Source organism: Bos mutus, chromosome 25 (assembly GCF_027580195.1).
Source record: "Bos mutus isolate GX-2022 chromosome 25, NWIPB_WYAK_1.1, whole genome shotgun sequence".
NCBI classification, from domain to species: domain Eukaryota; kingdom Metazoa; phylum Chordata; class Mammalia; order Artiodactyla; family Bovidae; genus Bos; species Bos mutus.
The window spans coordinates 39,745,552-39,766,548 of record NC_091641.1 but is presented as its reverse complement, the minus strand read 5'-3'; the positions used below and the strand labels follow the sequence as shown (position 1 = coordinate 39,766,548).

Here is a 20,997-nt window from a genome sequence, read left to right as displayed (position 1 = left end):
ACCAGTCCCCCAGGAGAGGCTAGTGAGGGGTCTTCTCCTCCCGGCTCAGCCCAACAGTGCCCGGCCCCAATCGGTACTCAGTGAGGACTTGGGACTGTGCTTTCATGAGAGTCCTGACGGTGGCCAGGTCCTTGGTCCTTTCTAGAGGAAGGAGCGGCTAGCCCCCAGCGTGGCGGACTAGAGAGGGGTCGGCTGCTCGCACCGGTTCCCGGGCCATAGCAAGGTACGTCGTTGGGGACCAGTCCCAGTAACAAGCTCAAAGCCGGGCACTGTGACGTCCCAGGTACCCAAACAAACCTTGGACCAGCAAGGTCGTCGGCCCGGCTGGGGCACCCAGGGTTTCCGCGGCTCCCTCTCCCCCAGGGGGCGCTCAGCGGGGCCCTGGAGCGGGCGGGAGCGGAGAGGGCGCCGGGCGGCCGGGGGCGAGGCCATGCGCCCGCAGAGGGCGGCGCTGCTGCTGGCGCAGCTGTTGGTGCGGATCGAAATCGCCAAGCAGGGTGAGCTCGGGCGAGGGCTGCGGGAGCGAGCCGGGGTGAAGGGGGCGGCTGGGGCGCGAGGAGGCAGTGGGGAACTCACCTCGTCTCCTGCCCGCAGCCCTTCGGGACAAGGACCTGCTGCTTCCAGGTAAGGCGTGCGGGAGGCGCTTCCCCGCGGAGGGCTCGTGGGCCCGAGCGCGAAGGGCGCCTCAGCTTTCCCTCTCCCCGCTCCAGGTTTTCAGAACTCGTCGATGCTCGCATGTAACTGATGGGCCCCGGGGGCCGGGGGCGGGCAGGATGGGGCGGGCGCCCGCGGGCCACGTGGGGCGGGTCCCCAGCGTTCGACGCTTCCTGAGTGTCACGACCCCAGGACGCGCGGTTCCCCGGGAGCCCCTTCCCTTCCTAGTGGGTGAGGGTGGGCAGGATGAGCCTGCCTCCCGCAGCTCAGCCTAGTGTCCGTCTGTCCATCCCAGGGCCTTGTGGCATCCAGGGCATCCAGGTGCGCGTGGTGGGTGGAAATGAGGCCAAGCTTGGGCGCTGGCCGTGGCAGGGCAGCCTGCGTTGGAATAAAGTCCACAGCTGCGGAGCGAGCCTGCTCAACCGCCGCTGGGCGCTCTCGGCCGCGCACTGCTTTGAAAAGTGAGTCTGGGCGCAGGGGGTCCGCTGACCCCGCGTCCCGAGTCTGTGCCGGGACGCGTGCCCATGTGCTACGTGGCCGCGGCCCTCGAGTGCTCCTGAGCCCCAGGCTGGGCTGCAGCCCGTTCCACACCGGCACGAGGCCCCCAGGGCGCTCCCTGAGGAAACCCTATGAGGTTTTTTCCGGAACATTTGTGTGTTTTGTTCTCTTTCTTGCTTCGTTTGTCCCCACATGGCACCTCCAGCCTCCACCTTCCTCACCCCACCTCCCAGCGGAGGTGTGCCCCCAGGGGAGAAATGAGCTGAGGTAAGTGCTGGACAGTAGCCCGGCTGGTGGGGTCAGTGGTCCCGAAGCTGTGTGGAGCCCAGCCTGTGTGACCCCCATGAACCTGCTGGTCCCCTTAAGAGGAGGGCCCTGGAGGCGACAGGGGGTTGAGTGACTGGCCAGGTGAGCTGGCAGGGGAGGCACCCTCCTGTCCCACGTCCCCAGGTGTGGGACTTTGTTTGGGGCTCAGGGCTCTCCCCGTTTCTACTCTGGCCTCTTTGTGGAAGGAGGACCTGTGTCCGGGATGAGCCGGGCAGTGGCCCTGCGGTCTCAGGGAGCGGCCCCAGGCGTGCTGGGGTGGCCCACCCTCCCTCTGAAGACCCCTGAGGGCTTTCTCCTCCCTTGCCAGGAACAGTTACCCCTCCGAATGGTCAGTCCAGTTTGGGGAACTATCTGCCACACCATCCATTTGGAGCCTGCGGGCCTTCCTGCGTCGATATGGAGTCCAGGATATTATCACATTCTCCCAATTCAGGAAGAATTTTCAGCATGACATCGCCCTGGTGAAGCTCTCCTCCCCGGTTACCTTCAATAAGCACGTCCAGCCCGTCTGCGTCACGTCCTCCTCCTTGGAGTTCAAGAACCGGAATGACTGCTGGGTGACTGGCTGGGGGAACATCGGCGAGAGACAGAGTGAGGCTGGGGACAGACGGGCGGGGGAGGGGAGCACTGTCCACCAGGCCCTGTGCCGGGCCGCACAGCAGCTGCAGGGGCCCCGCCTCGGTCTGTGCCCACACTGCCCTCTCTGTGCCCCCTCAGCAGTCGGCCTTCACCCCCTCCCCGCCCCCACCACGGAGCAGCGCTTTCTGCACCCACACTCAGCTCCCCCTCCCTTCCGGAGGCTTCGAGCCTGGAGCCAGGGACCAAGGCCCACCTGCCCAGACCTGCAGCCCCAGACTGCAGGGGTGCGCGAGGTTTTGGGGTGCACTTATCAGAAAAGCACCGGGCTTTTTTTTTTTTTGGAGATACAGTTCACAAAGCATAAAAATCATCCTTTTAAACTGTACAATTCAGGGACTTCCCTGGTGGTGGTGGTTAAGACTCTACCCTTCCACCGCAGGGGGGCATGGGTTCAATCCCTGGCTGGGGAACTGAAATCCCACATACTATGTGATATGACAAAAAAAAAAAAAAGCATAAAATTCAGAGTGTTTTTTTTTTTTTTGGCTACTCAGAATGGTGCAGGTACCACCACTATCTAATTATGGAACATTTTCATCATCTCAAAATGAAATCCCAGACTTATTAGCCATTACTCCTTATTCCTCGTTGTCCTTGGCCATAGTCCCTGGCAACCACTAATCTGCTTTCTGTCTTTATGGATTTACCTACTCTGGTCACTTCACATGAACACGATCTACAACATATGGTCTTTGGTGCCTAGCTTCTCTCACTCAGCATAACATTTTCAATGTTCACTTTTGTTTTGGCATGTCAGTACTTCACTCCTTCTTTCTGAGCTATTTCTCATATTAACCATTTTTAAATATATAATTTGAGACTTCCCTGGTGGTCCAGGGGTTAAGATTTCGACTTGCAATGCAGGGGGTGTGGGTTCCATCCCCGGTCAGGGGACTAACATCCCACATGTTGTTGTTCAGTTCCTAAGTCGAGTCCGACTTTGTGACCCCCACAGACTGCAGCATGCAGGATCCCACGTGCCTTGCGGCCAAAACAAAACAAAACATAAAACAGAAGTGATGTTGTAACAAATTCAATAAAGATTTTTTAAATGGTCCACATCAAAAATAAAGTCTATAATTCAATGGCATTTCAAACATGCACAGTGCATAACCGTTGACTATCAAGTTCAAAAACATTTTCATCAAGCCCAAAGGAAATCCCATAACCATTAAGTAATCACTCCCCATTACAGCCCTCCGTCCAGCCCTTAGCAACCACTACCAGCTTTTTGCCTCTATGGATTTATGTGTTCTGGGTATTTCAAGTAAATAGAATCATCCACTATGTCACCTTTCATGTTTGACTTCCTTCACTTAGTATAAAGTTTTCAAGATTCATCCATGTTATAGTATATATCAAAACTTCATTCTTTTTTTTTACAGGGAATAATATTCCATTGTATGGATGGACCACAATTTGTTTATTCATTCATTTCACTGATGACTGTGTCATTCAATCTTTTGGGTATTTGTGTCAATAGTGAAGTGAAGTCGCTCAGTCGTGTCCCACTCTTAGCGACCCCATGGACTGCAGCCGACCAGGCTCCTCCATCCATGGGATTTTCCAGGCAAGAGTACTGGAGTGGGTTGCCATTGCCTTCTCCGTCAATATTGTGTCAATATTAGTATACAAATTTGTGCTTGAATACCTCTTTTTGGTTATTTTGTGAATGCATTTAGCAGTGCAATCCTGGATCACATGATAATTCTATTTTAACTTCTTGAGGAGCTGACAGTGTTCCATAGCAGCTGCTCCATTTTATAGTCCCATCAACAATGAGGGTTATAATTTCTTTCCATTCTCCTCCACACTTATTATTTTACAGGTTGCTGTTGTTTGCGGGGAGGGCATCCTAGTGCGTGTGAAGTGGTGTCTCACTGTGCTTTTGTGTTTCTCTAATGACCAGTGATGTTGAGCATCTTTTCATGTGCTAGTTGGCCATTTGTATATCTTCCTTGGAGTAGTGCCTATTTAAGTACATTACCTTGGTGTGTGGTTTTTTTTTTTTTTTTTTTGGCCACACTACATGATTTGTGGGATCTTAGGGATTGAACCTGGATCCTCAACAGTGAAAAGCATGGAGTTGTAACCACTGAACCACCAGGGGATTCCCAATTCATTAAAAAATATATATTTAATTTATTTATTTTTGGCTGATCCTGGTCTTAGTTACTGCACAAGGGATCATCGATCTTCGTTTGCAGCATGAGGGATTTTTTTTTTTTTTAGTTGCTGCATGTGGGAGCTAGTTCCCTGAAAAGGGATAGAGCCTGGGCCTCCTGCATTGGGAGCAGGGAGTCTTAGCCACTGGATCACCAGGGAAGACCCCCAACCCATTTTTAAATTGAGTTGCCTTTGCAGTTGAGTTGTAATAGTTCCTTATATATTCTGGATACTAGACTCTTTTTAGAGATGTGATCTGCAAATATTTGTTCCTATTTTGTGGGTTTCTTTTTTTTATTTTTTCCCCTTTTTTTCTTTTTCTTTTTTTTTTTTTTAACGTTCCTGGGTCTCACTCCATAGATTTAATTGGTCTGGGATGTGGCATGGACACTGGGGTATTTTAAAGCTTCCCAGGTAATTGTAATATGTAGCTAGGGGTGAGACCAGCTGGCTTGGTGGGGTTCATGATGAGCAGAGGGCCAAGTGATGCCAGGAAGGAGGGTTACGATAATCTCCAGGAAACGGATAAAGAGCTAAAGATTTGAAAGTTGAAATGAAGACCTGGCCCAAGTTCTGTCGAACAGGTAGGCTTTAGTGTCTGAAAGTTGTGTTTTGAATCCTCTTACATAACTCTTCAAATTCCTCGAAATAGGGATCATAACCTCCTTCCTCCCAGGTTTCTCCACGTTGTCAGTCCCTGGTGTTGATGCGGAAATAGCACTTCAGATGCAGGGCTGAGCCAAGACTCACAGACCACATCTCTTTTCACTTTCATGATAGTGTCTATTTTTTAAAATATATTTAATTATTTAGTTTTGGCTGCCCTGGGTCTTTGTTGCTGCTCATGGGCTTTCTTTCGTTGCAGTGTGCAGGCTTCTCGTTGCAGAGGCTTCTCTTACTGTGGAGCATGGGTTCCACGGCATGCAGTTTCAGTAGTTTTGTGGCATGTGACCTCAGTAATTGCAGCTCACAGGCTCAGTAGACGTGGCATGTGGGATCTTCGAGGACCAGGGATTGAACTTGTGTCCCCTGCATTGGCAGGTGGATTCTTAACCACTGAACCACCAGGGAAGTTCATGATAGTGTCTGCTGATGCACAACATTATTAATTTTGATGAAGTTCAGGTTGCTTTTTTCTTTTGCTGCTTTAACTTTTGATGTCATGTCTAAGAAATCATTTTCAAGTTCAAGGTCATGAAAGTGTACTCTCATGTTTTCTTGAAGAGTTTTAAGTTTGGTTATAGTGCAAGGAGATCCAACCAGTCCATTCTGAAGGAGATCAGCCCTGGAATTTCTTTGGAAGGAATGATGCTAAAGCTGAAACTCCAGTACTTTGGCCACCTCATGCGAAGAGTTGACTCATTGGAAAAGACTCTGATGCTGGGAGGGATTGGGGGCAAGAGGAGAAGGGGACAACAGAGAATGAGATGGCTGGATGGCATCACTGATTCGATGGACATGAGTCTCAGTGAACTCCAGGAGTTGGTAATGGACAGGGAGGCCTGGCATGCTGCGATTCATGGGGTCGCGAAGAGTCAGACATGACTGACCGACTGATCTGATCTGATAATGTTAGCTGTTATATTGATATGTATGTCTTTGATTCATTTTGAGTTGATCTTTGTTTATAGTGTGAGATAAGGGGTCTGGCTTCATTTTTTGCATTTGGATATCTAGTTGTCTCAGCACCATTTGGTGAAGAGACTGTTCTTTACTCTACTGAATTGTCTTGGCACCCTTGCCAAAAATCAGTTGGCCAAAGAAGAAAGGGTTTGTTTTTTTTTCTACACTCAAAATTATATTCCATTGGTCTGTGTTTCTATCTGTTTGTCAGCACCCCATTGTTTGATGCCTGTACCTTCCAATTATATTTTGAAATTGAAAAGTGTGTGTTCTCCAACTTGTACTTTTTCAAATATTGGTTTGTTATTTGAGTTCAAAACATCTCTTGATATTTTACATAAATTTTAAAATCAACTTGTCAATTTCCACTCAAAAGACCTTTGGAGTTTGGATAGAGGTTGCATTGAATCTGTAAATTGCTTTAGGAGAGTATTGTCATTGAAATAATATTAAGTCTCCAGTCCATTCACATGAGATATACTTCCATTTATTTAAATCTTCTTTAATATCTTTCAGCAATCTTGTGTAGTGCTTCTTGTGGACAGATCTTTCATCTCCTCAATTAAATCTATTTCTAACTATTTTATTCTTATTGATGTTATTATATAAATAAATTTTGTTTTCTGATATTGTTTTGGAATTGTTCATTGGCAGTGTATAGAAATATAATTGATTTTTATGTCGATTTCAGATCTGCAGATTTGCCAAGTTTATTAATTCTAGTCCTTTCTTGTGTATTCTTTATGATTTTCTGTATATAAGATCATGTCATCTGTGAATAAAGAGTTTCACTTCTTCCTTTCCAACTTGAATATGTTTTTATTTCTTTTTCTTGCCTAATTTCTCTGACTAGAACTTCCAATAAAATGTTAAGTGGAAGTGGCAAAAAAAAAAACTGGCATCCTTGTCTTAGGGAGAAAGCTTTCAGTCTTTCACAATTCTGTATATTAGCTGTGGATGCTTCACATATGATCATTATCAGGTTAAGAAAGTTCTCTCTATGCTTAGTTTATTGATTGTCTTTATAATGAAAGAGTGTTGGATTTTCCTGCATCAATCAGGATAACCATGTGGGTTTTTTCCTTTGTTCTATTACTATAGTATGCAGTATATTGATTGATTTTTATATATTGCCCCCCCCGCCTTGCACTCTTCAGATAAATCTCACTTGGTCATGGTGTTAGAATTCCTTTAATATGAAAGACAGGGAAGCCTGGCCTGCTGTGGTCCAGGGGGTTGCAAAAGTTGGACATGACTGAGCAACCAAACAACAGCATGCCACTGGACTCAGTTTGCTAGTCTTTTGTTGAGGATTGTTGCATATATGTTGATCTGTAGTTTCTTTTGTGAGATAGCTTATCTGGGCTTTGTTGTCACAGAACGAGTTAGGAAGTGTTGTTTAAAAAGGTTTGATGTTAATTTCTTTCTATATTTTTTAAAAAATATTTATTTACTTGCTTGGCTCGTGCGGTCTTAGTTGCAGCATGTGGGATCTTAGTTCGAACCCTCATCCTTTGCATTACAAGGCAGATTCTTAACCACTGGACCACCTGGGAAAAGCCCTCCTCCTGTGTTTGACAGATGTCACCATTTAAGTCATCTGGCCCAGGACTTTTCCTCATTGGGAGATTTCTGACTACTGACTAAATCTCTTGACCTAGATTTTCTATTTCTTCTTGAATTTGTTTTGGTATTTTGTGTGTTTCTAGGCATTTGCTCATCTTCGAGGTTATCTAATTTGTTGGCATACAATTGTTCATAGTACTCACTTACAGTCCTTAAATTTTCTTTAAGGTCAGTGATAGTGTCCCCACTTTCATTGTCAGTTTTGTTGATCTTTCAAAGAACCTGTGCTCCACTCAATATGTCAGCAAATTTGGAAAACTCAGCAGTGGCCACAGGACTGGAAAAGGTCAGTTTTCATTCCAATCCCAAAGAAAGGTAATGCCAAAGAATGCTCAAATTACCGCACAATTGCATTCATCTCACACGCTAGTAAAGTAATGCTCAAAATTCTCCAAGCCAGGCTTCCTCAATATGTGAACTGTGAACTTCCTGATGTTCAAGCTGGTTTTAGAAAAAGCAGAGGAACCAGAGATCAAATTGCCAACATCCGCTGGATCATGGAAAAAGCAAGAGAGTTCCAGAAAAACATCTATTTCTGCTTTATTGACTATGCCAAAGACTTTGACTGTGTGGATCACAATAAACTGTGGAAAATTCTGAAAGAGATGGAAATACCAGACCACCTGACCTGCCTCTTGAGAAACCTGTATACAGGTTAGGAAGCAACAGTTAGAACTGGACATAGAACAAGAGACTGGTTCCAAATAGGAATAGGAGTACGTCAAGGCTGTATATTGTCACCCTGCTTATTTAACTTCTATGCAGAGTACATCATGAGAAACGCTGGACTGGAGGAAGCACAAGCTGGAATCAAGATTGCCGGGAGAAATATCAATAACCTCAGATATGCAGATGACACCACCCTTATGGCAGAAAGTGAAGAACTAAAGAGCCTCTTGATAAAAGTGAAAGAAGAGAGTGAAAAAGTTGGCTTAAAGCTCAACATTCAGAAAACTAAGATCATGGCATCCAGTCCCATCACTTCATGACAAATAGATGGGGAAACAGTGGAAACAGTGGCTGACTTTATTTTTCTGGGCTCCAAAATCTCTGCAGATGGTGATTGCAGCCATGAAATTAAAAGACACTTGCTCCTTAGAAGGAAAGTTATGACCAACCTAGACAGCATTTTAAAAAGCAGAGACATTACTTTGTCAACAAAGGTTCATCTAGTCAAGGCTATGGTTTTTCCAGTAGTCATGTATGGATATGAGAGTTGGATTATAAAGAAAGCTGAGTGCAGAAGAATTGATGCTTTTGAACTGTGGTGTTGGAGAAGATTCTTGAGACTCCCATGGACTGCAAGGAGATCCAGCCAGCCCATCCTAAAGGAGATCAGTCCTGGGTGTTCATTGGAGGGACTGATGTTGAAGCTGAAACTCCAATACTTTGGCCACCTGATGCACAGAGCTGACTCATTTGAAAAGACCCTGATGCTGGGACAGATTGAGGGCAGGAGGAGACGGGGATGACAGAGGATGAGATGGCTGGATGGCATCACCGACTCAATAGACATGAGTTTGAGTGAACTCCGGGAGTTGGTGATGAACAGGGAGGCCTGGCGTGCTGAGGTTCACGGGGTTGCAAAGAATCAGACACGACTGAGCGACTGAACTGAACTAAATGAGTTTTTGATGTGTTGTGTTTTTATTTCCATTCATCTCACAGTGCTTTCTAATTTTCCTCATGATTTCTTCTTTGGTTAGGAGTATGTTGTTGAATTTCCATATGGTGAATTTTTCAGTTTTCCTTCTGTTTCTGAAGGAACAGAATTCTAGCCTCAATCAGCTGTTTTCTATGCGGTCAGTCTTTTCTACTTTATTCTAACTCATTTTGTGGTCTGACATCTATCTTGGAGAATGTTTTGTATCCACTTAAAAAGAATGTGTGTTCTGCTCTTCTTTGGGGAGATTGTTCTGGTCTACTGACTATTCAAGACCTCTTTTTTCTTAGTGGTCTTCTCTTTGATTGTTCTTTCCATTAATAAAAGTGGGACATTGAAGTCTCTGCTGTTATTCTAGAATTGTCTGTTTCTCCCAGCAGTTACATCAATTTTGTATCATGTAGTTTGGGGCTGGTATTAGATATGTAGATATTTATAATTATTTTATCTTGAAGACTTGACACATTTATCAATAGTTAATGTCCTTCTTTGACTCTTATGACATGTTTTGACTTAAAATCTATTTTGTCTAATATTAGTACAGCAACCTCAGCTCTTTTTGGTTACTATTTGCATGGAATCTCTTTTTCCAACCTTTCACCTTCAACCTATATTTGCATTTGGATCTAAAATTATTATCTTGTAGACAGGATATGGCATCCCACTCCAGTATTCTTGCCTGGAAAATCCCATGGACAGAGAAGCCCAGCAGCCTACAGTCCATAGGGTCACAAAGAGTCAGACACGACGGAATAACTTCTCACCTCAGAGACAGGATATAGTTGGATCCTTGTTTTTAATCCATCCTGGCAATCTCTGCCTTTTAATTGGTGTTTAATCCACTTACATTAAAGTTAATATGATAGGAAGAATTTACTGTGTCCTTTATTCTGTTGGTTTTCTATATTTTGTCAGACGTAGAAGATATAGATATTTTGTATCTATATCTTATATCATCCCTATGCCTTATATCTTATTTCTTCTTTTCTTGTTTAATTGATTTTTATTAGTATACTGTATTGATTTTCTTCTCATTTCCTGCTCTGTGTATTTTTTATTTTCTCAGCAGTTGCTCTGGAGATAAGTTAATAACTTAAACTTATAACAGTCTATTTTGAATTAATATCAACTTAGGTTCAATAGCATACAAAAATCCTGTTCCTATACAATGCTATTCTCCTTTAAGTTGTTATTGTCACAGTTCCATCTTTATATATTGTGTAGTCATTAACAGGTTTATAATTATTCTTATGCATTTGTTTTTTAAATTGTATAGGAAAAAAGTTATGAACCAAAATTATAATAATACTGGCTTTTATATTTACTTGTGTACTTACCTTCACCATTGTTCTCTATTTCTTCCTATGGGTTTAAGTTTCTGTCTACTGTCCTTTCATTTCAGCCTGAAAGGGTCCCTTTTCCATTTCTTGAAGGGCAGGCCTACTATGATGAACAGTCTCAGCATTTGTTTATCTGGGAATGTCTTAATCTCGCCTTCATATTTTTGAAAGGTAGTTTTGCCTGATGTTGAATGCTTGGTTGACTGTTTTCTTCTCTTAGCACTTTACATATGTCGTCTCACTGCCTCTTGGGCTCCAGGGTGTCTGGAAGGAATTTAGCTGTCAGTCTTGCCAAAGATCCCTTATACTTGATGTGTGTCTTCTCTCTCAACGTTTTTTTAAATAAGATTCTCCCTTTGCCTTTTGATATTTTGATGAAAACGTATCTCGATGTGGATCTCCTTGTGTTTATCCTACTTGGAGTTTGTTCGTCTTCTTGAATGTATAGATTCATGTGTGTGTGCGCGTTCATTCATGTCTGACTCTTTGCGATTCCATGGACTGTAGCCCACCAGGCTCCTTTGTCCGTGGAATTTTCCAGGCTAGAGTACTGGAGTGGGTTGCCATTTCCTACTCCAAGGGATCGTCCCAGCCCAAGGATTGAACCCACATCTCTTACACTGGCAGACGGATTCTTTATCACTGAGTCACATCTTTCATCAAATTTGGGAACTCTTCAGCCTGAATCATGCAGCTGTAGTATACTGATTACAAACAAGCTCAGCAGCATCAGCCCCTCCCCACTGCGTAGCTTCAGCCAAGATCTCTCCCCACTGGTCCAGGCAGGGCCTGTCATCTGCATGCCACGGAGAGGGAAACTGAATCTGGGGGAGGAGCTGTAACAGCCCCCCCATCCATTGGGTCCTTCTGTGGTCCACCAAGTGCTGGGTGCTGGGCTGGAGCAGAGGAGCCATGTCCCGGGGACTGTGGGTGTCCCGGGAAGTCCACTTCCCTGCTTCTTACCCCATTTCCCCAGATGGCAGAGGAGAGGCTAAGGTTGTTTCTTTCTCTCTCCTGCCCTCAACCCCTGGCAGAGCTGCTGCCTCCCTACAATCTCCGGGAAGTGCAGGTCTCCATCATAAACAAATCCAGGTGTTCCTACCTGTTCCAGCAGCCTTTATACCGCAGAAACATCAATCATGGCATGATTTGTGCTGGCTCTGAGGATGGCGATGCTGACAGCTGCAAAGTGAGTACCCCTGCCCCACTCCTCCAAATTTTGGTTCTGAGGGCAACCCTCTTGACTCCCTATCAATCCATCCTCAGAATGTATTCATCAGATCACTGTAGACCTCATTATCCAGCCTGTAAAACAAGCTTCCTGTCTCACATTCATTGTACCTCCTTGGATCCTTATGTGAAATCCAGAGGACAGACTCTGCTCTCAGTCTCTCCTGGGGCCCCTCCTGCCCCGCCCTCGGCCTTGCTCACCCACACTGCTTTCCAGGGCGACTCAGGTGGACCCTTGGTCTGCGAAAAGAATGGGCGGTGGATTCAGATTGGAATCGTGAGCTGGGGAGTGGGCTGTGGTAGGCGCAACCGGCCTGGTGTCTACACCAATGTCAGTCATTACTTCAGCTGGATCCAGTTGCTGACGGCCCACAGCACACCCAGGCCAGACCCCTCTTGGTTGCTGCTCCCCCTCGCTCTGCTCTGGACTCTCTTACTCCTGCAGATGGCCTGTGCACACTAGAGTCCATGAGGATGCTGTAGTTACCGCAGCTCTGGGCGCACTCACCAAGGGCTGGGGGCACCCTGGTGGCAGGGTGGCCTGCTGGATCAGGCCTCGTCCCCTTCTGTCCCCTTTGCTAATAAAGTGTGTATATTCAAGTTGACACCCTGCAGCACATTCTGTGGCTCCGGATGGCTTCCTGGACACCCTCATGGTCACCCGCGTCCTGTCCACCCCAAGACCACTCCTTAACTCCCAAATCATCATCCACCCAGGTCTGAGTTGCAAACAACAGAACCCTCTCAGGTGGTTCAGTCTGAGAGGACGTTAGGAGCAGCAGGATGGCTGGGGGCTCAGAGAGCTGGAGTGGGGGTGCTGTGGCGGAAATGCCCCCAGACTCCCCAGTGCTCATACCGTGCCCCCCACCACACAGATGCAGACACTCTGGTCTCACCACGGTCCCCAAAGGCTGACCTGGGACCAGGACAAGGGTGTGGGTAGTTCATTTGGGAGGCAATGCCAAGAAGCCCCAGTGAAGAGCAGAGATGAGGCAGAAGGGGTGAGAGCCAATGACATTTGACCCTTGTGGCAGCTGACGCACAGTCTGGCTGGGGCCCCCCTGAGAGTTCACAGAGACACACCTCAGCATCGCCTGGGGGACAAAGACCCGGTGTGGCCACTTTTATCCTGATTCCCTGTGGTTGACGGTTGTCCTGGGGGCATGGAGGCTCCAAGTTCCATCACGTGGCCTGGGTGGAGGGGGCGGCATCAAGCATGTCTGCCCCACCCCCACTGGGCTCCCAGAACGCAGCCTCAGTGTGGCCAACGGACAGGTCAGCAGGGTTGTCTGGGGCCCCTGGGAACTGCTCAGGCAGATGTGTGTTTTCATGGGACCCACGGGTGCTGTGAGCACAGAAGGTGCTAGAAGCTCTGGTCCAGCTGGGGCTGGTCACTGTGCAGAGGCAGGTGGAGGAGTCTGGGAGGGGTGTCCTCATCACCCCTGCCTGCCCAAAAGCCACATTGGCTGTGACACCACTTTCATGCCCCTTAGCAGCCCCCAAAGCTGGAGCTTCCCCTTCCCCAACTACTGAGCCCACAGGCAGCAGTGAAGACCTGACTCAGCCAAATAAATAAACATTTTTTAATAAAATAAATAATTTTTAAAAACGATGAGGGGCTTCCTTGGTGGCTTGGTGGTACAGAACCTGGCTGCCAATGCAGCAGACATGGGTACGATCCCTGTTTTGGAAAGATGCCACATGCTGCAGAGCCACTAAGCCTACACACCACAACTACTGAGCCCGTGCTCCGTAACGAGAGAAGGCCAAGCAGCGCGACCAGAGAGTAGCCAGCCCCCGCTCGCCACGACTAGGGAAAGCCCACGCAGCAACGAAGACCCAGCACAGTCAAAAATAAATACATTTTTTTAAAAAAAATGATGAAACTGAGACCCAGAGAGGTGACAGAATTCTTCAAGTCACCTAGCTCACAATGGCCCATGTCGACCTCAGGCTGTGTGGCGTGCGTGACTCAGAGGGGCCAGCAGGTGCCTGGTGCCTGGTGTCTTCCACGTCTCCCAGGTGGGACTCACCTGCTTTGAGATTTCCACCCTCCGCCATCTGCCCTTCAGAGCAGTCAAAACCTGAGGGCGTCCCTGCTCATCTCCCCCAAAGGCCCTCCGGGCTGACCCCACACAGAACGCTCACTGGTGTCCCGTGTTACCGGAGGACCGCATGATTTAATGCCTGTGAAGCGCTTGGCCCCAGACCAGCCGCCCTGCGACACTGCCCCGCAGGCCTGCCTGGCAGGGTGTTACGGCCCCTCCTCCAGCAGTGGGCCGAGTAACCTCTGGTGGCCTAGTGCCTGAGTGACAGTCTTGTCCACAGAAATACCGTCAAGCCCGGCCAGGCACACATTCCCCACAGCGTCCTGTTCAGGGCCACTTACCCCAGCCCGGTGCCACAGCGCACCCCTCCCTGTGGCCCGGCTCACCCCACATCGTTGTCCCTCCTTGCATGACTCTGGTTGGTGATGTCGGCATGGGGTGGGCTCAGGCTGCAGCCCTCCCAGAGGGCCTGGGTTGTGCTGGGACATCAGTGGGAAAACACCTGGGTCCCAGGAAGGCCACCCCTACCCCACACATTCCACAAACCAGCTCTGGAGGCTGGAGCATGGGCTTGAGCCTGGTCCTGGAACGTGGACTGTGGAAGTCAGGCCCGAGGCTGCTCTCCCTCGCTTTGTGTGGAAAGACGGGCTGGTTCGCCACTAGGTCCCCTCATTCGTCTCCTTCACCCTCACCGCCCCCCATGCCTACTGGCCCTGTCCACTTACTCCCGAACACTCAGTGCCCACTCTGTGCTGGCACTGCTCTTGCCAGTGGGGACTGGATATTTGTGCACGTGCTCAGTCACTCAGTCGTGTCTGACTCTTCGAGATCCCGTGGACTGTAACCCACCAGGCTCCTCTGTCCCTGGGATTCTCCAGGCAAAAATACTGGGGTGGGTTACCATTTCCTCCTCCAGGGGATCTTCCTGACCCAGGGATGGAACCTGTGTCTCCTGCGTCTCCTTCGTTGACAGGCAGGTTCTTTACCACCGAGCCACCTAGGAAGAACATCTGTGAACTTTCCAAAATTTATATGTTGAATCTTTAACCCCAGTGACTCTGGAAGTAATTAAATGAAGTCATAGGGTGGACTTATTAGTGTCCTTATAGAAAGAGATACCAGGGACTTTCCTGATGGTCCAGTGGCTGGGACTCTGAGCTCCCAAAGCAGGGGGCCCAGGTTCGACCCCTGGTCAGGGAACTAGATCCCACATGCCACAACCAAGACCCGGCACAGCCAATAAATAAATAAATAATTTTTTTTTTTAGAAAGAGAGACCAGGGGACTTCCCTGGCAGTACAGTGGTTAGGACTCCATGCATCCACTGCTGGGGGCCTGGGTTCAATCCTTGGTCAGGGGACTAAGATCCTGCATGCCACACAGCACAACCAGAAAAGAAAAAAAGACAGCAGCGCCTCCCCCCACTACCCCTCATGCCCAGGAGACACAAAGAGAAGGCTATGTGATCATTCAGTGACATGGCAGGGCAGCCCCCTACAAGCCAAGAGAAGAGGCTCCCATCTGGCCAGTTCCTTGTTCTTGGACGTCCAGCCTCCAGAATGGAACTTAAGCCCCCAGTCTGTGGGCTCAGACAGTAAAGAATCTACCTGCCATGCAGGAGACCCAGGTTCAATCCCTGGATTGGGAAGATCCCCTGGAGAAGGCAGTGGCAAACCACTCCAGTATTCTTGCCTAGAGCATTCCATGGACAGACTATGGGGTCGCAAAGAGTTGGACATGACTGAGCGACTGACACTGTGGTGTTCTGTCCTGGCAGCCTGAGCTAAGACAGGGACAGAGACCCAGTCCCTGCCTCACGGAGGGGAGACAAACAGGTATGAATCAGATCTCCCTGTCACACATCACCTCCTTCTGGGACACGGCCAAGGAGGGGGTGTGCTGGACAGGAAGGCCCCCAGGATGGGGAACCAAGTGGATGGCTGCTGGAGTGGGGCACTGACTTGGTAAAAGGAGATTCCGGAGCCTTTCCAGGAGGTGGGAGCAGTCCAGGCCCCCACCCCCACCCCATCCCATGCATCCCACCCCGCTACTCCATCCTTGCCTGGCTGGACTCAGGCTCCCAGCCCCAGTTCCGTGCACCTTGGCCCAAGCCAGGCTTCCTTCGAGAAACCCAGGTGTCCCTTTCTTTCCACGGCAAAAGCACTGTTCAAAGCATCTTTGTTCAAGGCTGGACTGAGGAAGCCGCAGCCCCGCCCTGACCTCCTTAATTACCTCCTGGCCCCCACCCTGCTCCTGGCTTTTTAAGCCCCCAGATCCTCCCCCAGCCCAGTTAGCAGGGAGGACACCAGCTGCAAGGGTGAGAAAAGAATCCAGGGTCTGTGGAGAACAGGGTTGGGGGGCATCTATCAGGGAAATACAAGATGGGGGAGGGGCTGGGCTCCAGGGCTTGAATGGAGACCTAAGGTGCCCAAATCATGCGGCACTTGAGGGGGCAGGGGTGGTCCCTGGGGCCTGGGCATAGGGCATAGAGCGTGGGCCACAGGGCTAGTTCTGGGACCAACCAGGGTCTGAAGGAAGACAAAAGGAGCTCAGGGTGGGGGGGGCTAGATCCTCCTCTTCTCTCGGCAGGCTCCAGCCAGGCTAGTCCTGGGCAGCACCACCCTTACCGGGCCCAGCCCTGAAGACAGAATGAAGTGGGCTTCCTCCCTCCAGGTCCTGCTCCTACTGCTGCTGGGTGAGTGGGGGCGGGGCTGGGGGTGCTGACCACAGGAGCTTTGGCTTCCATCTGCCCAGCCTTCCTGCTTCCTCTAGAGCACTCTAAGGCATCCTACTCTTTTTTCTATTTTTGGCTGCACTGGGTCTTCCTTGCTCCTTCCAGGCTTTCTCTAGCTGCCGCACGTGGGCTTCTCACTGCTGTGGCTTCTCTCCTTGCATGTAGGATCTTCCCCGACCAGGGATTGAACCTGTCTCCCAATCCGCACTGGGAGGCGGATTCTTAACCACTGGATCACCAGGGAAGTTCAGGCATCCCATTCTTGGCTCCAGAGCTTCCCCAGTGACTCAGCGGTAGAGTCTGCCTCAATGCAGGAGCCACAGGAGACGCGGGTTCAATCCCTGGGTGAGGCAGATCCCCTGGAGAAGGAATTCTTGCCTGGAGAATCCCATGAACAGAGACCAGCAGGCTACAGTCCCTGGGGTTGAATAGAGTCGGACACGACTGAAGTGACCTAGCACACCCGCACTACTGGCTCCAAGGGTTCAAGCTGTCTCTGTCACTGACCTTGGGCTCTCCGAATCTGGTTGTGCTCGTCTGTGTAATGGGTCTAAGTCCCGACCTCACAGGGCTCTGGGGAGGGTTTAATCCTGGTAGTCGATTGCACAAAAATCTGGCATCAAGTCAGTGCGACATATACATTCCACCCTCCTTCCTAATCTGTGACCGCCCTCCCCGTCACCCCGTTACCTGACACCAGACCCGTAATCCAGTCCCTTCCCTGCTTCCACCTCCAGGAGCAGCCGGGACCCTGGGATATGTAGGTAAGGAAGCCGCGGAAACCCCCTGTGCCTACCCCTCCCTAACCCCGCCCCCACCCGCCTCCCCGGCCCCACCCCTTCCTAACCCCGCCCCCACCCGACTCCCCCGGCCCCCACCCGTCCATAAACCCGCCCCACCCTACTCCCCGGCCCTACCCAACCCGCCTCCCCGGCCCCACCCGCCTCCCTAACCCCGCCCCCATCCGCCTCCCCGGCCCCCACTGCTCTGCCCACCCCCAGTCCCCTTGTCCTCCCAGCTTGTGGGCAGCCTCGGGTGTCCAGTCGTATCGTGGGCGGCCGGGACGCCAGGGCCGGAGAGTGGCCGTGGCAGGCGAGCATCCAGCACCGCGGGGCGCACGTGTGCGGGGGCTCGCTCATCGCCCCGCAGTGGGTGCTGACGGCGGCACACTGCTTCCCCAGGTCAGCAGGCAGCCGGACCCCACCGGGGACGGTCCCCTCCCCCTAGGGCTCCGCGTCGAGGTTTGCCAGGCCGGGGCGGGTGGAGCAAGACCCAGGGAAGGTCTTGGATCCGGGGCTGTAAGTGGCCACGTTTGTACAGACCCCCGGGCGATTGGGCAGGGCCCAGCCCTTGCTCCAGCGTCCCACACCCACTGGGACCCCGCGCCCAGACTTCGCGCAGGTCTCACCCCGGGCTCTGAGAGAGAGGGCGACGGGGACGAGCGCTCCTGGGCTGGAGGGGAAGCTGCCTTAATATTAGACCTAGCGCCCCCGTCACGCAGGAAGGCGCTGCCCGCTGAGTACCGCGTGCGTCTCGGGGCGCTGCACCTGGGTCCCAGCTCGCCCCCTGCTCTCCTGGCGCCCGTGCGGAGGGTGCTGCTGCCCCCGGACTACTCGGAGGACCGGGCCCACGGGGACCTGGCGCTGCTGCTGCTGCGCCGCCCAACGCCCCTGAGCACCCGAGTTCAGCCCGTCTGCCTGCCGGAGCCTGGAGCCCGCCCACCGCCCGGCACACCCTGCTGGGTCACTGGCTGGGGCAGCCTCCGCCCAGGAGGTGAGGCAGAGGGCAGGGCACGGGGGCACTGGGGGAGGGCCAGGGGCTCTCTCCCCAGCTCGCTCTGACCTCCAGGGACCCAGACATCCTCTCTGTAAGGCCAGGGAGCCCTGGGCTGTCAGGTGAGGCTTTTCCCACCCTCTGCGGGCTCTTCCTGGGTGTCCGATTCTTGCAACCCCATGGACTGTAGCCCACCAGACCGCCTCGGTCCATGGGATTCTCCAAGCAAAAATACTGGAATGGGTTGCCATGCCCTCCTCCAGGGGATCTTCCCAACCCAGGGATCAAACTCACATCTCTTAAGTCTCCTACATTGGCAGGTGGGTTCTTTACCACTAGTGCCACCTGAGAAGTCTCTGCCGCCTCTTAGACCTCCCCCTTCTCCTCCAGTGCCACTCCCAGAGTGGCGACCCTTGCAGGGAGTGAGGGTGCCACTGCTGGACGCTCACACCTGTGACCACCTCTACCACCTGGGCACCGACGTGCCCCGGGCAGAACACATAGTGCTGCCGGGGAGCCTGTGCGCTGGCTATGTCGGGGGCCAGAAGGACGCCTGCCAGGTGCGAGATGCTGCCCGGAATGTCTGGAGCCCACGCCCCTGTGGCCAGCACCCTACCTCCTTAGGACCTGGGACCCAGGATGTACCACCTCCAGGCTCAGTGTGCTGAACCCCGACCCAGAGGCACCCCTGAGGGATGGCAGCCTGGGACCCAGAGTCCCTGGGGGGCTGGGACCTAAGCTCTCCTTTCTCCTGCAGGGTGACTCTGGAGGACCCCTGGTCTGCATGAAGTCTGGGCGCTGGATCCTGGTGGGTGTGGTGAGCTGGGGCAAGGGCTGTGCTCTGCCCAACCGTCCAGGGGTCTATACCAATGTGGCCACTTACAGCCCCTGGATTCAGGCTCACCTCAACATCCCATGCAGTGACTGACCTGAAGCCAGACTCTGGGGTCCCTCGGCTGCCCGGTCTGTCTGGGGACCGACACATCCCTCACCCTTCTGGACTGAAGGCTCAGAGGCCTGATAAAGCCAAGGAGCCACCCATCCATCAATTTGTCTGTCTGTCCCCAGCATCCTCCGTGGAGCTCACCAAATGCGAGTTGCCAACCCTCCTCCAGGAGCCTCCCGTGTGTCTAGGGGTCTCACATTCCCTCTGTTCCCCTCCTGCTCATATTTACCCTCCTGAACTCCAGCCAGGGCACCCAAAGACAGGCAAGTGATTCAGTGCTGGGTCTGGTCTGCGTGCCCCTCTTTTCCGGAAGGAGTCAGAGAGATACAAATGGGACCAGAACCCAACACCAAGGAGATGATTGTCCATTGCTAGCTTTGAAGATGGAGGGGCCACGTGGTGAGGAGCTGAGGGCGGCCCCTGGCCGACAGCCAGTAGGGAAAGGGCACCTCGGTGCGACAGCTGCAAGGGACTAAATCTGGCCAATAACCTGAACAAGCTTGGAAGCCAACAACTCCTCCCGCAGCCTGCAGACCAGAGCCCTGACAGTCTATGCCCTTGGTTTCAGCCTGGTGAGACCCTAAACAGGAACCCGGTTGAGCCCACCCACAGAGTTGTGATGTAATAAATTAGTGTTTAAGCTGCTGTGTTTGTAGTCATCTGCCGTAGCAGTAGAAAACTCGTATTTTGCCCCACTGTAGTGAAGGTGCCCCAGGAGGCAGGTGGCGGCCACCAGACCTGCCCTTCCCATGCATTCAGGAGTCTGGGGCACTTGGCATCATCCCCTCTACCAAGAGGGGCCCCCAGGTAGGCGTGGCCGTAGCTTCTGCTGTCCTTAGCTTTTTCTGCCACTCCCCCATTCCGTGCCCTGTGTGGGTCTGGGGCTTCCCAGCCCAGGACCTCCCTTCCCCGCCTGCACCTGGAGACCGGCCTATGCCCTTTCAGCTCCCTGACCACCCTCACGTTCTGGCACCTGGTATCCTCGCCCCTCTCTGCCATCTCACCCCCAGGCCAAGGGTCATCCGTCTGTATAGACAGAGCTCAGTTTCTACAGCAACAGAAGGAACAAGAACCTGAACGAAACCTAGAAACTCCAACCTTCGGAAGTGACAGGAGCAAGGGGGGCAGGGGGGCAAGGAAGGCTATCCCTGAAGGGGCAGCCTGGCTGGATGGGGCCAAGTGCGGCTGCCCCACGCAGGCCTGAGCCGTGGCTCCCTCCCTTTTCTTTCTTTTTTTTTCTGCCACTCCATGTGTCTTATGGGATCTTAGTTCCCCAACCAGGGATTGAACCCATGCCCTCTGCGGTGAAAGTACTGAGTCCCTACCAGTGGACCGCCAGGGAACTCCCCCTCCTTTTTTTTCGTTTTCTCCCAGGGGAAAAAGTGACTGCAGCATGTGGTCGCTGCTGGGCCAGACCTGGCTGGGAGAGAGGGTGGGTCTGTGAACAGCGAGGGAGCTCCAGGCTGCCGCCTCCCCTCTAGGCTGCCCATTGGGGGCAGAGGCTGGCTGTAGCAGGCCAGGTGAAAGGCTGTGAGCACAACGCAGTGGGGTCCTAGTAGCCCTGGCTGGGCAATGCTGGCTGTCCTCCCATCCTGCCCTCAGCCTGGGGCCCGCCAAGAGAATATCCTCAAGACGCCTCCCAAGGCATTGAAACCAGAACAAGCCAGGGACTGAGAGCCAGGATGCCTCAGTCTTGGGCCTGCCATGATCAAAGTAATGGGTCCCCATTC

The 20,997-nt window shown here is 51.6% G+C and overlaps 2 protein-coding genes across 2 annotated transcripts; both read left to right on the top strand.

The window, feature by feature from the left end:
* The first annotated feature begins 593 nt into the window (after positions 1 to 593).
* On the top strand, positions 594 to 12,229 carry LOC102271092 (testisin). The gene is made up of 5 exons (XM_070362585.1): positions 594 to 624; positions 711 to 1,115; positions 1,787 to 2,070; positions 11,571 to 11,725; positions 11,984 to 12,229. The coding sequence occupies exons 2-5, from the start codon at positions 901 to 903 to the stop codon at positions 12,227 to 12,229; spliced, it is 900 nt and encodes a 299-aa protein (XP_070218686.1). The 5' UTR covers positions 594 to 624; positions 711 to 900.
* A 3,422-nt stretch (positions 12,230 to 15,651) lies between these two features.
* PRSS33 (serine protease 33) lies at positions 15,652 to 19,912 on the top strand. Its single transcript, XM_070362583.1, has 7 exons — positions 15,652 to 15,708; positions 16,404 to 16,509; positions 17,286 to 17,312; positions 17,501 to 17,729; positions 18,050 to 18,321; positions 18,712 to 18,881; positions 19,079 to 19,912. The coding sequence occupies exons 1-7, from the start codon at positions 15,652 to 15,654 to the stop codon at positions 19,247 to 19,249; spliced, it is 1,032 nt and encodes a 343-aa protein (XP_070218684.1). The 3' UTR covers positions 19,250 to 19,912.
* The last annotated feature ends 1,085 nt before the right edge of the window (positions 19,913 to 20,997 follow it).

What these genes read in the sequence shown, in the direction of transcription:
- LOC102271092 (XM_070362585.1), top strand. Translation starts at nt 901, where the DNA reads ATGAGCCTGCCTCCCGCAGCTCAGCCTAGTGTCCGTCTGTCCATCCCA. An exon ending in GCCGCGCACTGCTTTGAAAA is followed by an intron (nt 1,116 to 1,786) that starts GTGAGTCTGGGC and finishes CTCCCTTGCCAG; the next exon opens with GAACAGTTACCCCTCCGAAT. An exon ending in GCGATGCTGACAGCTGCAAA is followed by an intron (nt 11,726 to 11,983) that starts GTGAGTACCCCT and finishes ACTGCTTTCCAG; the next exon opens with GGCGACTCAGGTGGACCCTT.
- PRSS33 (XM_070362583.1), top strand. Translation starts at nt 15,652, where the DNA reads ATGAATCAGATCTCCCTGTCACACATCACCTCCTTCTGGGACACGGCC. An exon ending in CGGGACCCTGGGATATGTAG is followed by an intron (nt 17,313 to 17,500) that starts GTAAGGAAGCCG and finishes CCGCCTCCCTAA; the next exon opens with CCCCGCCCCCATCCGCCTCC. An exon ending in GGGCAGCCTCCGCCCAGGAG is followed by an intron (nt 18,322 to 18,711) that starts GTGAGGCAGAGG and finishes CTTCTCCTCCAG; the next exon opens with TGCCACTCCCAGAGTGGCGA.